Consider the following 12,908-nt stretch of genomic DNA (forward strand, 5'->3'; position numbering starts at 1 on the left):
GAGAGCCCTCTGCAGAGAGGAGGGGGCAGGGGCTCTCCCAGCAGCAGATGCACTGGGGTGGGCTGAGGGGGCATCAGGAGACAGCAGTTTCTGCAGCCGGGGTCTCCACACAGACCCCCTCCTCAGGCTCGGCACAAGCTTGTCGGGATGGCCTTTGTGCCCCAAACAAAGTCTGACTCAGGACTTCCCCTCAAGCTCCTACTCCCAATCCTTTGTATTCAGCTCAAGTGACAAGAAAGGGCCAATAATTTAGGTGGTGATGGGCGTGATTTTCTGGCCCACACTATAACACTGCTGGCATTTTAAAGATCTCAGGGCTTTAATACAAAAACAGTAGGATGCCTGGGACCATGGCAAGCTTTCTGAAACACGCCTCTGTGCCCCGCAGCCCTCCCACCCCACCAGCTCTGCTTAGATCCCTCCAGGCCACAGACCCACAGTCTTGGGTCCTCGGACAGCCCCGACAATGTGCCTTCAAAAAGGTGGGGCACCAGGACACACTGTGGACTCCAGCAAATCTACCTCCCAGAAAGTGCAGGTACCGCTGGGCGAACTGTCTGAGAACAGCCAGGTCAGGGTTCCAGGAAGACACCAGAGGCACAGGAGTAACTGAGGAGCATCTGAAGGCAGCCACCTCACTCCTGGGAGAGTTGGTGGCAAGCGAGAAGTCACAGAGGACTCCAAAGGTCTGGACTTGGTGTTTCCCTCTCCTGAGATGGGGACACCTATGGGAGGAGCAGGTGGCCAGCTGGTGGGGGGTGCAGGTGCCTCACATGGGCAGATGGGGTAGGTGAGGCCTGAGACCCCTGGGGGATGTTCCTGGCATCTGGACTGAACATGTCTTCAAAGCTGCAGATTGGTTGGGATCATTTTCAGGCTGAGAAGGAAGACGAGGGGGACAGAGGGGACTGAGGAGGCTCGGCGTAGACAGGAAGGGACTGAGCCACGCCTTTGGGGGAAAAGTGGGTCAGCTCCAGGCTCATGGAGACAGACCTTGAGGCCATTATGCTACAGGAGATAAGCCAGTCCCCAAAGGACTGATACTGAAGGACCCCACTTGTGAGGGACGGAGAGCACCGATTCATAGAGGTGCAGTGAGCTAGTGGGTGCCAGGGCAGGGGAGGGGAGATGGAGGGTTAGGGTGAGGGTGAGTAGAGATCAGTTTGGGGTGAGGACAAAGTTATGGCAGTGGATGGCGGTGGCCGGTCCAGAAGAGCGAACATACTTATTGCCACTGAACTGACCCTGAAACATGCTTAACAGAGTCGGTTACATGTCTGTTACACCACAGTAGGAAAGAAGTGAGTCAGGAGGACTGGGTCATCGGGAGTCCCAGGAGGGCCCTGGAGCAGGGATCCTGTATCTTAGTTCTCACTCTCACACTCTGCCCCTCCTTGGTGACTGAGCTCACAGTAGGCACTCAGTGAATGCTTTCGAAGACACAGTGCAGGCAGATGGGGGCACAAGTGCAAACCCACCAGTGGGCACTGAGGAGTCCCAACAGGATGCACATCCCGGCGGAGCCATTACAAATACCAGCACAGAAATAGCCGCTTAAAACCAAGGCAGGAACCACGTATAACCCAGAGGGTTCCATTCTCCTGGAGGCTGAGCTAGCGGCCACAGCCAAGGCCTCTGGCAGTCAGGGGACTGGGGGTCTAACAGGTGGCTGGGCACACCCTTGACCCTGAAGCCCCATGGGACTGGGAGGGAAGACCCAGCCAGGGCCCGTTCTGACTCCACGGTGGCTGCAGGGCCACTCCCAGCCCCACCAAGATGTGTCTGTTTAGAACCAGGGAGGAAACCTTTTCTCTCGACTGTTCTTTTTAAAGATGATTGCTCAGCATTGACACAGAAAAACATCTGATATAAAACTGGAGCTGTTCACAGTTGCCAATGACCCAGAAGCTATCAAAATGTAGTGACCACAAAGAGAGGAACTTGTGTCCCCAGGCAGGCCTTCCATATTCAGGTGTGGCTGGGGGCCCTGGACATCTGGGCCTCACAGTCTCCCTCAAAGGGACGGAAGAAGAAACCTGCTCTGATGGCTCCACTGGCAGCATCCCTGGATGGAAACGGGGGCAGCCCCTCACATGTTCCTGGTGTCCTGGTGATTCTTGGGCACAGCCATGTCTCTCAGCTTCTTCATGATGGGGGAGGGGGTGGTGGGTAGCCCAGCAGCTGCGGATCCCACAGATCCTCCAGGGACAGCCCAGCATCTGCAGGTCCCACAGGCCCTCCAGAGGACAGCACAGCAGCCACAGGTCCCACAGGTTCTCCAAGGGACAGTCCAGCAGCTGTGGGTCCCACAGGTCCTCCAGGGACAGCCCAGCCACTGCAGGTCCCACAGGTCTTCCGGGGATAGCATCTTGGTGAGTTTGTGATCCAGCAGGTACCTGCTCAGGTGGCTCCTGTCATGCCACATGGCCTCCATCCCACTGGCCAGGTCGCCCTGCATCTCATGGTGACGGGCCAAGGTCAGTCAGTGAACTTCCACCACCAATACCCTAAAAAAAGGCCCCCAGGTAGTAAATGTTTCCCTGATCCCTGGGGGTGTGGGCCTGGGACTACGGCTGGCACTCATAGCTGAAGTCCTTGCAGGCTACCCAGTAGGAACTAGGGTACAGGGTGCCAAAGAGGGGGGACAGGATCTCCACACCCATGTCATCACAGAACTTCAGGTCTACGCCTGCACACCAAGTCGTCCACCTCACGGAGGAAGTCCTGCTCGCAGAAGCAGCTGACCATCACCATGTGCTCCACGGACACAACCTGCCAGTGTGGGGAGGTGGACTACCACCCTCCAGCCCTCCTGGTGAGGACACAAGGGCCCGGCAGACAGCTGGTCAGTGAAGATGTAGCAGGTGACCCTGTGTCTCACCATGAAGACCACTATCTTTCAGCCCTCCCGGACAGGAACACGGGCCTGGCAGCCGGCTGGTCGATGAAGACATAGTAGGTAACCCTGTGGTTACCATGAGGACCACCAACATCTGCCTCTCCCAGAGGGGCACATGGGCCCAGCAGCCAGCTGGTCAGTGAAGATGTAGTAGGTGACCCTGTGTCCCACCATGGAGGGTTTCTCCACTGTCTGCAAGAACAGATCCAGGGAGCTATAGGGACAGGGGACAGGGCATGAGGAGGTTCACTGCCAGAAGCTGGAAGCAGGACCCCAGAGCTGGGGGCCTTAAACATGTATACCTTCTTCAAGGGGGCAGGCTCTGGGCTTCTTTAGCCAGAAAGGTCACATTGGAGAACATCCACTTGGAGACTTTGGGAGAGGAGTGGAGATGGTATCGATTTCTGAAATGAAAGCTGATGTTTTCAGATCCATTGTAATGAAGACAGAAACTAAAGCCGAGCCATAGGCTACAGCTGATCTGACAGTAAATTAGGGAAAAGAAGGGCAGACAGATCTGAACATTTGCCCACTAAACATATGCTACAATTCGTGACACACTGATTCCAAGTAACAAATGTTCAGTCATTAAAGATAAAAAGCAGAGGGATCTACAGTAGGAACTGAAACAGATCTCCCAAGTGGGGTTGTTTTGAAGGAGTGTCTCTGGTATTATCTCATCTTCATATGATTGAATTATGTGTATCAGAAGAGAGGAGAGTATGTCACAAACGGGAGGTGTGAAAAGTCACTGGATTTTCTAAGCAATCTGGGGCTGCACTGCTGGAAGGACAAGTTTGATGGGTAAAACTGGGTCGGAGCAGGCAGTCCTCCCTGGAGTGAAGCAGAACATTCTTCAACGATCTGCTTTTACGCACGGTTCCCGGACCTCGACCGACAGAGAAGAACCTGGTTTTTCTCCCTCAGAACGCAGTTCACATCTACAAATACCCTACTTGGAAGGGAGGGGGCTTCCTCCATTTCAAGAACCTAGTTGCTAAAAATAGACATTCTCAGGCTCCCGGGGGCCTCGGGTCAAGGTCCCAGGCTGCTGGGATCCCTGCTCAGCGTGTTCTCGCTCACTCCGCGCTCTCTCCCGCAAGTCAGTCAATAAAATCTTTTAAAAACTTGTAAAAGATAAACATTCTCGTGTTGTTTCTCCTTCAGCAAAACAGAACTGAATCTCGTTGCTCCAGACTCTACGAGGGACCCACACGCCCTCCGGGCAGCCAAGCCCGGCCCAGCGCGACCCCGAGACGGAAGACCGTCCCCGCGTCTTCACGCTCCAGTTTGGGGAGGATCAGACACGCGCTCTCGGAAGGGAGGAAACGCAGACGCAACTCTGCTACAAAGTGACCCCTGGAAACAGAAGCGGCGGGGCCGAGGCTCCACTCGCTCGCGGCGCGGCCGGCCCGGCCCTCCCCGCGGGTCACCGGCGCGGCGGGGGGGCCGCCCTCGAAGGAGCAGGGACGGGCTCCGCGGCAGGCTGCCAAGCGCCAGACTTGCTGCATTTGGAACTGGAATCTTATTGTCCATTTTTACTTAAAAAAATAAAAGCCCGTGTCCGACGTGGCAAAGGGCCCCACGTCCAAAGGCGGAGAAGGGGCACAAGCGACACTCGAGACACCGTCGAACTCCTCGGCGAACTCGCACACGCCTCTTCCGGGATCATTCAACTCCTCGCCCCGCCCCCAGATCACGGGGCCGGAAGTCAGTTCCTTAGTCCCGCCCCCTCTCCCGGGCAGCTTCCGCTCCCGCTCCCCCCCCCCCACCCCCGCTCCGGATATCCGGTTCTGCGATGACTTCCGCCTTCCGGCCGCGGAGGGCGTCCCTGCGCACGCCGGCCCCGCTCGCCGCATGGCGGCCGCCGGTGCGATTGAACTGGGCTTCGTGGAGGCGGCGCCGGCGTGGCGGCTGCGCAGCGAGCAGTTCCCAAGCAAGGTGGGCGGGCGGCCGGCGTGGCTGGGGGCGGCCGGGCTGCCGGGGCCGGAGGAGCTGGCCTGCGCGCTGTGCGGCCGCCCGCTGGTCTTCCTGCTGCAGCTGTACGCGCCGCTGCCCGGCCGCGCCGACGCCTTCCACCGCGGCCTCTTCCTCTTCTGCTGCCGGGCGCCGCCGTGCTGCGCGGGCCTGCGCGGTGAGCGGCGGCGGCGGCCGGGGCCGGGGGCGGGGGCGGGGGAGTCCCGCGCGGCGGCCGGGGGCGGGGAGTGTCGGGGTCCCGCGCGCCCCCCCGCCGCCTCCCCTGGGCGCGTCGGTGCGGGCCGGGGCAGGCGCCTCGCTTCCCCCGACAGCAAGGACCGTCGTCCGCACAGCTGGGCCCGCACGGCGCCCCCGCCCTTCTGCCGTCGCGTGACGGAACCCGGAGTCGGAACCCGGAGCCCGACGGAGACCGGCTCCGACTGCTGCGGTGCCGAACTGGCTTCGTGCCCCGACAGAAGATCCGATCCCTGAAGTCAAAAAGCTCCCGTTTCTCTGTTTCAGGAATTCGCGTCCGTTCAGTCCCGGGGGCCGGAGGCTCCGACATGCGGGGTTGTCCTATCGGTGACACTGACATTCCTCCTCCTCCTCTCTCAGTTTTTAGGAATCAGCTGCCCAGGAAAAACGACTTTTACTCGTACGAGCCGCCCTCCGAGGACCCTCCTGCAGAGACGGGAGACCGCGTGCGCCTCCAGCTCCCGTCCGGGGCTCATCTCTGCAGGGTTTGTGGCTGTTTAGGCCCCAAAACGTGCTCCAGATGCCACAAGGCACATTACTGCAGCAGGGAGCACCAGACTCTGGACTGGAGATCCGGCCACAAGCAGGCTTGCACACAGTCCGGTGAGCGGCTCATCGGAAGTCCTAGCTCAGTTTCGTGGCCTCGGTCAGCCCAAGGTTTTTGTTTTGAGATTAAAAGTTAAGATTAGAGAAGGCATTCTGCTTTTCAGAACCCTAGTAAGGGATACCGTGGACACCTTTGTGATGAGGAGCCCTGAGGTCCTGCCTGCTCAGTTACGTCCCAAACTTGCTTTAATACAGGCGTTTAATTCACGACCTAAATTGCAGGGACTGTGTGGGTTGATTTATTAGGGAAAACGGCTGCTGCATGCAATATACTTTAGAAACGGGAGACGACTGGATCCTCTTTAAAACTGTATGATTAATAATGATATTAGTTATGTTTTCTTGTTTCAGATTATTTGGACAGAACAATTCCAGACCACAACTTCCTTTTTCCAGAATTTGAAATTGTAATAGAAACAGAAGATGAGATTACCCCTGAAGTTGTTGAAAAAGAAAATGAATCAGAAATCTTGGGGAGCATGGGTGAGGAACCAGATTTAGAACTTGATTCACTAAGTGATTAAGTAAAAGGCTGGAAAGAAAAGGCTCAGTACGTCAGAAAGAGAGGTCGGTACTGACAGGAAGTGAACTCACTTTGGAGTCCTGTAGCCTGTGATTCTCAAACACTGTCACGTGACTGTACCCTTCCTATCCCTCTCCTCCTTGGCATATGTGTCAGGTGGATTCTGGTTCTGATGAAGTTATGTCAGGGTAAGTATCCAGGTGGTCATTTGGGTAGGGCTCCTCCACAAGATGCTGTAAACCTGGCAAGCTCCTCTGGATCCCAGATCTATTTCTCAAGTCAAGGTCAAACATGGGAGACACTTGGCGTAGTGTTTGGCGAGCAGGTGCCCTTTAAATGTTTCTCTCATCTACCCAATTTTCTAGGTTACCTAGAGGTGATGATGGTATGGTAAATGTAGTATCTAGGTCGACCAGATACCTAAGAGAAGGGTTAGTAGCCAGCATTTGTCCAGGTCTTACTCTGCATCAAGGGCTTTTTGTGCACGATCTCATTACAAATCCTGGGAGCAGTACAGGGAGTTAGAAACTGTACCTCATTTTGCAGTGAGAATTTGAGGTTTTCTGGGTAACATGGTCATGTAACCAAAGTTGCTAAAGATTCAGAACTGCAGTTTGAGCTCCCGTGTTGTTGACTCCAGAATGTGAGCTCTTAACTACCACAAAATTGGGTTTTAGAGTCTGAAGTCTTTAGAATATCACCTTACTGGTTTATAGTTCCTATTCTGATGATAACAAAAATAGACTTTGGTCCATGGAACACAGATTAAATCCTGTTGAGGACAACAGTGGTTCAGAGAGCTGGGATTCCAGGAGAGGAGTGGGCAGAGAGAACACAGAGTGCGCGATGGCGGACTGAGTAGACCCGCTGGGAGAAGACATGAGGGGACGGGCCAGGCAGCTTAAGGGCAGTAGTGAAAACAAAAGGTATTAAAATAGGAAATAGCCTGTGGGGAACATGGAGCATTTGCGATCTCATTTAACACTAATTCGGTTGTTCGGGATTTCCTGCCCTCAGCATGTGGGAAGTACCAGGTCATAGGCACTAGTTCTGTTGCCGTAACAGTTGTGCCCTAACAGTTGTGCCGGTATTTTTCAGGTGAAGCACTTGAGGAGGAATTGGATTCCATGGCAAAACACGAATCCAAGGAAGATAAAATTTTCCAGAAGTTTAAAACTAAAATAGCCCATGAGCCAGAACAGGTAAACTCTTTTTTGTGTTCTTCTCAGGCGGTGGTTTCAGGGTACAGTCCCTGAGAAGTAACTACGATAAAGGTAGTCTCTTATAGTGGGAATTCTTCACCCAGATGGTCTGCTGATCCTGTCAGTAATTACTGAAAAACTACAGATTATGCTCTTTGTCATGTGGGGTCCGTATTTTAAAGACGGCACTGGACACAGATGAGTAAGATGTTGCTTGTAATACAGGCAGTTTGCGCCAGTGGCAGCAAGAAAGGAACAGGTATTTTTGCCCATTTATCCAACAGGAACCTTTTGCTTGTAAAACCAACATGATACGTAAACACAGACACTGGTTTTGTGAGAAGAAAAATGGCTTTGGGGTTGGTTAGAATCCTCGATTCTAGAGTTACATGAAGAGCTCTGATGTAACTGCATCTACAGTGTGAAAAAATTAGAGGTTAGTTGTGAGGATGAAAGGGGAATTGGAGGCACATAGTAAGTGCTCAGCAAATGTCTCCCTTCTTCACCTCTGTTCTTCCATTAATACCATTCCCCTTAAAGACATTTGTCCTAAACCTAATCACTGAAGAAAGTTCAGCTAAATGCCTAAAAAGCAGTCGCCGAATTAAATAAATACCCAGGGGAAGAACATCATGAGAACAGACCTAGGTCCTAAACACTGCGAAGGTAGTTTTTAGTAATGCATATGCCTTTTTGTTTAAGACTTTTTTTTTTAATTTGACAGGCAGAGATCACAGGTAGGTAGAGGCAGGCAGGGAGCGGGGGAAGCAGGCTCCCCACTGAGCAAAGAGCCGGATGCAGGGCTCCATTCCAGGACCCTGAGATCATGACCTGACCTCCAGGCAGAGGCTTAACCCAATGAGCCACCCAGGTGCCCTGATAATGCACATGCTTTTAAAAAAACCTAGGAAAGCCACTCAGTTACAATGCAGTTTATCTCTAATATTTATCTAAACAACTGTGTTATTATTTAACATTTGTCCCTTTAAATTTCTTTAGAAACACATATGTATATATTTTGAGAGCAGTACAAGCAGGGACGGGGGGGGGGGCAGAGCAAGGGAGAATTTTTCATTTCAGCATTTTGTTTATCATTGGCGAGAGCATGCTGAAAGAGCACACACACAAGGGGAGGGGAGAGGGACGAGCAGACACTGCTGAGCCTGGAGGCTCCATCCCACAGCCCTGAGACCATGACGTGAGCTGAAACCAAGATTCAGGTGCATAACCAACTGAGCCACCCAGACACCCCTGGTCCCTTTTAAAATTTTTAACTGAGGTTCCTTTTACTGTGAAAATAAGCAGACTCTGGGCTACATTTTGGATTCAGAAGCTGGTAATGGAGAAACAGGATTATGGTGGGACCCTCACAGAACATTCCTAGGATTCAGATTCTAACCGTATTATCTACGAAATAGGATTTTAGTATCCTGAGTCAGATAAGCTAAAATGCCTGCTTTGATAACACTGAAAAAGCATTAGTGGTGCCAGGTCTGAGGTGGGGGAACAGTAAAACGGTTTCGGGGGAGTGTTCATCACAGTCCCCCAGGTTATTACCAGTCGTGCTGGCAGCTCAGAGGAGATGGTGGAGATCTGCTCACGATGCTGGCTGATTGCAGGTTCTCAGATACGGCAGAGGGATTGCACCCGTCTGGATCTCTGGTGAAAATATCCCTCAAGAAAAGGATATTCCAAATTGCCCCTGTGGTGCCAAGAGAATATTTGAATTCCAGGTATGACCTTAAATGACTACTTTAATATATAATCACCGTAAGTGATCTTACTAAATGCCTCAAAACTTCACTGAAGTAATACACGCACACGGGTCCTGTCGTTACCACGGAAGGTGCGTCCCACCCACGGGTTTATTCTCTGGAGGAAATTGTCTTACAGTTTCGTCCAGTAGTGCGCTAAATTAAATGCTTTTTCTGATGACTTGTCAGTCTGCTCGTCTCTGGACATCATCTGCTGACCGGCACGTAGTTCCTTCTTCCCTCTGGACTCCCAGTGTGGTGACATCGTGATTTTTAGTGTCTGCCTTTTGTTCCCTTGTAATTGTAAATATTCCTTCTTTTCTCGTTTCGGCAGTTAAGGTCTTTGTACTTGGTGACAGGAGCGTTTGAGAGGCCTTAGTAAGGTTTGGTCTTAGTTTGTGGATTTGTTAGGAAAACAGGTGGATATAGTCATTAAGACAAATGGTTTTTCAAAAGGAATTTTTAGGGTCACAATCCATTTGGGTTAGGTAGAAATGCTCTTGTCCTGTGGATCTGCTAACCGTACAGAGGGGTAGGTAACACTTGTTGCTTGAGGAAAAAAAGGAATTGTGAAGACTGTACCCAATAGTAATTGGTTCTCAGTGTCAAAGCCAGCGAGCAAAAAGACCAGGGGCCCTGCAGTCTCTGGCGAGGAAGGTCCATTGAAAGCAGTGTTCCTTGCCGCAGCGCAGGGCTCTCATCGTGTCATCCTCTTCTCAGGTCATGCCCCAGCTGCTCAACCACCTGAAGGCTGACAGACTGGGCAGGAGTGTCGACTGGGGTGTCCTGGCTGTCTTCACCTGTGCTGAAAACTGCAGACGGGGGACTGGCTACACAGAGGAATTTGTTTGGAAGCAAGATGTAACAAATACACCCTAAAGAGAATGCAAAGCCTTAAAAATGCTCATAGTCTCTTAAGCCTTGCAAGTCCATTTATCCTAAGAAATAACTGCAGCAGAGACAAAGGCACAAAGATGTTGCTTTAGATGAGTTTACGGTATGTAAATGCTCGTGCAACAAAAATGTCTGGTGACAGGTAATTAAGTTCTGGTGAATCCCTACAGAAGAAGGTAATGCAGTCTTAAGGATACGCACCTATACGCACAAGATAAAGGTTTCAGCGGACACCAAGATACTCACAGTATGTTTGTATTTTTAGGAAAGTATTTATACGTGTATGTCTCCAGAAATCTGGAAAGATACATACTTAGCGTGAGCAAGTTAACCAAGGATGGTGGGAATACGTGAAGTAATCGTTTGCCTATGTGTGTTTCTTTCTACAATAAAAATGGGTTAATTGCCTAATTAAGATCATCATCATGCAGAGCATTTTCCCCACTAAGATTTGCAGTGTTAAAAAACTATGTGGGTAAACCCTGAGGAGACCTGACTGGTAATCAGGTCGGCGTCACCAGCTCTAGCATTTGTGGAAGCCCAGCAGGCTAGTGAGTATGGGGCACACCTGACACCAGGAGAGCAGCCCTCCTTTAAAACTGACCTTGATCAGCCAGCAGCGCTGCGCACAGACAGGAGATGCGAGGCCAGAACGACTGCCTTTCTCCCCTCCTCCCGCCCCTCATGCCAATGTACACACGGGGAATAAACCTAAGGAAGGAGGCAGGAATTGGCCACTGGAATTCCCTAGGGAAATCTGGCCCGGAGGTCGGCTAAATCTGTTGACTGTGCTAAGGCTCCTTCCAGCCCTAGCGTTTCACGGTTATGCTGTGACCGTCCAGTTCTTTCAGCACCAATGATGCCTGCCCAGCACGAAAGCAAGCCTGAAGGGACACTGCTGCTGATCAGCACTGGAAAACCAATAGCTAATCTAGCCATAAGTGCGTCATTTTGTTAATGTCACCGTTAGCTGATGTCACTACACTTTAGTACGAGAAGTCCTGGTCGATTAGCCCCCGCTGTACGTGTACCTATGTACATACAGTTCATCAGCGTGTGTGTGAAATAGCGCCACATGAGAAACCAAAGTATCGCCTTACGACGGGGAGATCTGTTACTGGGCTGTAAAGAGGGAGGATGGCGTCACAGTTTTCAAGCTGGGAGAGCAAAGTCTAAGAATCCCATATACAGTGACAGAGCCGGTGGCTAGTGGAGGGACACATCACGAGTTGTCATCAACTGGTGGCAAGAATCAACACTTGGTGGGAAGCTCGGTGGCTTCTGGAAAACTGGGCTAGTGGTGGGGGGTCTTCCCACTGCGAACTATCCTACGTTTCCCAAAGCAGAATAGTGCCCTGACTGCTAACGACTTGAACAAAATCCATTAGGGCTGTCTGGAGACCTCACTAGAGGATAGAGGACATTCTCACAGGCATGTTGGCAACAACCAGCCAAGCTGTTCTTGAGGTGTGTACCCCTACCAAGTTCTGGCAATTAGGGTGAGGGTTCATAGGGTCTTTCTGCTTACGGACTAGTCCAAATCAACAGAAAGAAAGTCCCAGTGCCAGCTAGCATCCATGTTAAAAGATGGATCACACGCAAAATAACACAAAATAGAAATAACCTAAAACCAAAAATTTACACAAAACACTGAGCAATTCAGTTTAGAAATGTCAAGATGCATTGAAAGACACTCTAAAACGATCACATCTCACCCAGCAAGTTCCTGTGAAGGACGTCATTCACTATCGCTGATCCACAGAGTCCACTGTCCCCCAAAACTTCTGTTTGGCTCAGAAGCTGCCTGACCCAACTGCTTACCCCTGCCAAGAGAGCAACACACTGACCTGTCCTTTCAGGTCAGATACTGAATGCTGGCCTCGTCATCCCTGGACAATTCAGAGATCACCGCAACATAAGTGTGTGTAAGTGCCTTTGATCATCACCTTGCTGGTTGTATGATCGGAGACGGCTGCGTGTAAAATGTAAGGTGAAGTAAGTGACCGTGGGATTCCCTAACTCTCCAGTCCATGGTCTTTAGAACGTTAAGGATTCTCAGTGTAAAAAACATGTGATTAAATGAAACTTCTGTAGTCCGGAATTTGAATTGGACACATAAGAACTCGGGTATTTTACCTCAAAAACTTTCAAAGGGAAAGAAGCAATCTTTATCCTGCTATATGAAATGCATCACTTTATAAAAAGTATTCTATGAACAACTGGAAAATAAGTAGAATTTCATCATTTGCAACCCACTAACAAATTCACAGATTAACGAGAAGACAGACAACCGGGCACTGGATTCCTAACAACAGAGCACGCCACTTGCATAGTCTTTACAGAGGGACCAAGCCTCTGGAGGTAGCCGCTCATCTGCAGGAAATCGAACACAGGAACATGCTGAACTAACTACACCACGTGTTTGAAAATAGCACAACACATACTGTAAGAAACTACCAGCTGTAAATTTGGCTGTACATATTAAGGAAAAGATCGGGAAGGGCACCTGGGTGGCTCAGTGGGTTAATAGGCCTCTGCCTTCAGCTCAGGTCATTATCTCAGGGTCCTGGGATCGAACCCCGCATCAGGCTCTCTGCTCCGCGGGAGAGCTCTCTGCCTACTTGTCATCTCTCTCTGTCAAATAAATAAATAAAATCTTAAAAAAAAAAAACAAAATAAATGAAAAGATAGGGAACGGGACTGTAAGAACTAAAACAAACGCATTTTTTTTTAAATGGAAGACTACCCCATGTTAGTAATTTAGGTAATAACTATAAAATTCAAGATTAATGGTTATTGGTGGGCGGGGGGGGGTTTGT

The 12,908-nt window shown here is 51.0% G+C and overlaps 1 protein-coding gene and 1 pseudogene across 1 annotated transcript; one reads left to right on the plus strand and one right to left on the minus strand.

The window, feature by feature from the left end:
* Positions 1–2,089: 2,089 nt before the first annotated feature.
* LOC122896627 lies at positions 2,090–4,758 on the minus strand (annotated as a pseudogene).
* On the plus strand, positions 4,721–10,509 carry PDCD2 (programmed cell death 2). Its single transcript, XM_044241911.1, has 6 exons — positions 4,721–5,033; positions 5,471–5,713; positions 6,068–6,199; positions 7,338–7,441; positions 9,061–9,174; positions 9,916–10,509. Exons 1-6 carry the CDS (start codon positions 4,757–4,759, stop codon positions 10,072–10,074), a joined length of 1,029 nt encoding a protein of 342 aa, XP_044097846.1. The 5' UTR covers positions 4,721–4,756; the 3' UTR covers positions 10,075–10,509.
* Positions 10,510–12,908: the final 2,399 nt, after the last annotated feature.

The sequence above is a fragment of the Neovison vison genome, chromosome 1 (genome assembly GCF_020171115.1).
Source record: "Neovison vison isolate M4711 chromosome 1, ASM_NN_V1, whole genome shotgun sequence".
Classification (NCBI taxonomy): domain Eukaryota; kingdom Metazoa; phylum Chordata; class Mammalia; order Carnivora; family Mustelidae; genus Neogale; species Neogale vison.

Excerpts from the sequence above, each read along its gene's own strand:
- PDCD2 (XM_044241911.1), top strand. The coding sequence starts at position 4,757 with ATGGCGGCCGCCGGTGCGATTGAACTGGGCTTCGTGGAGGCGGCGCCG. Across the intron at positions 5,034-5,470 it reads GTGCTGCGCGGGCCTGCGCG|TTTTTAGGAATCAGCTGCCC; the intron begins GTGAGCGGCGGC and ends CTCCTCTCTCAG. Across the intron at positions 9,175-9,915 it reads AGAGAATATTTGAATTCCAG|GTCATGCCCCAGCTGCTCAA; the intron begins GTATGACCTTAA and ends TCCTCTTCTCAG.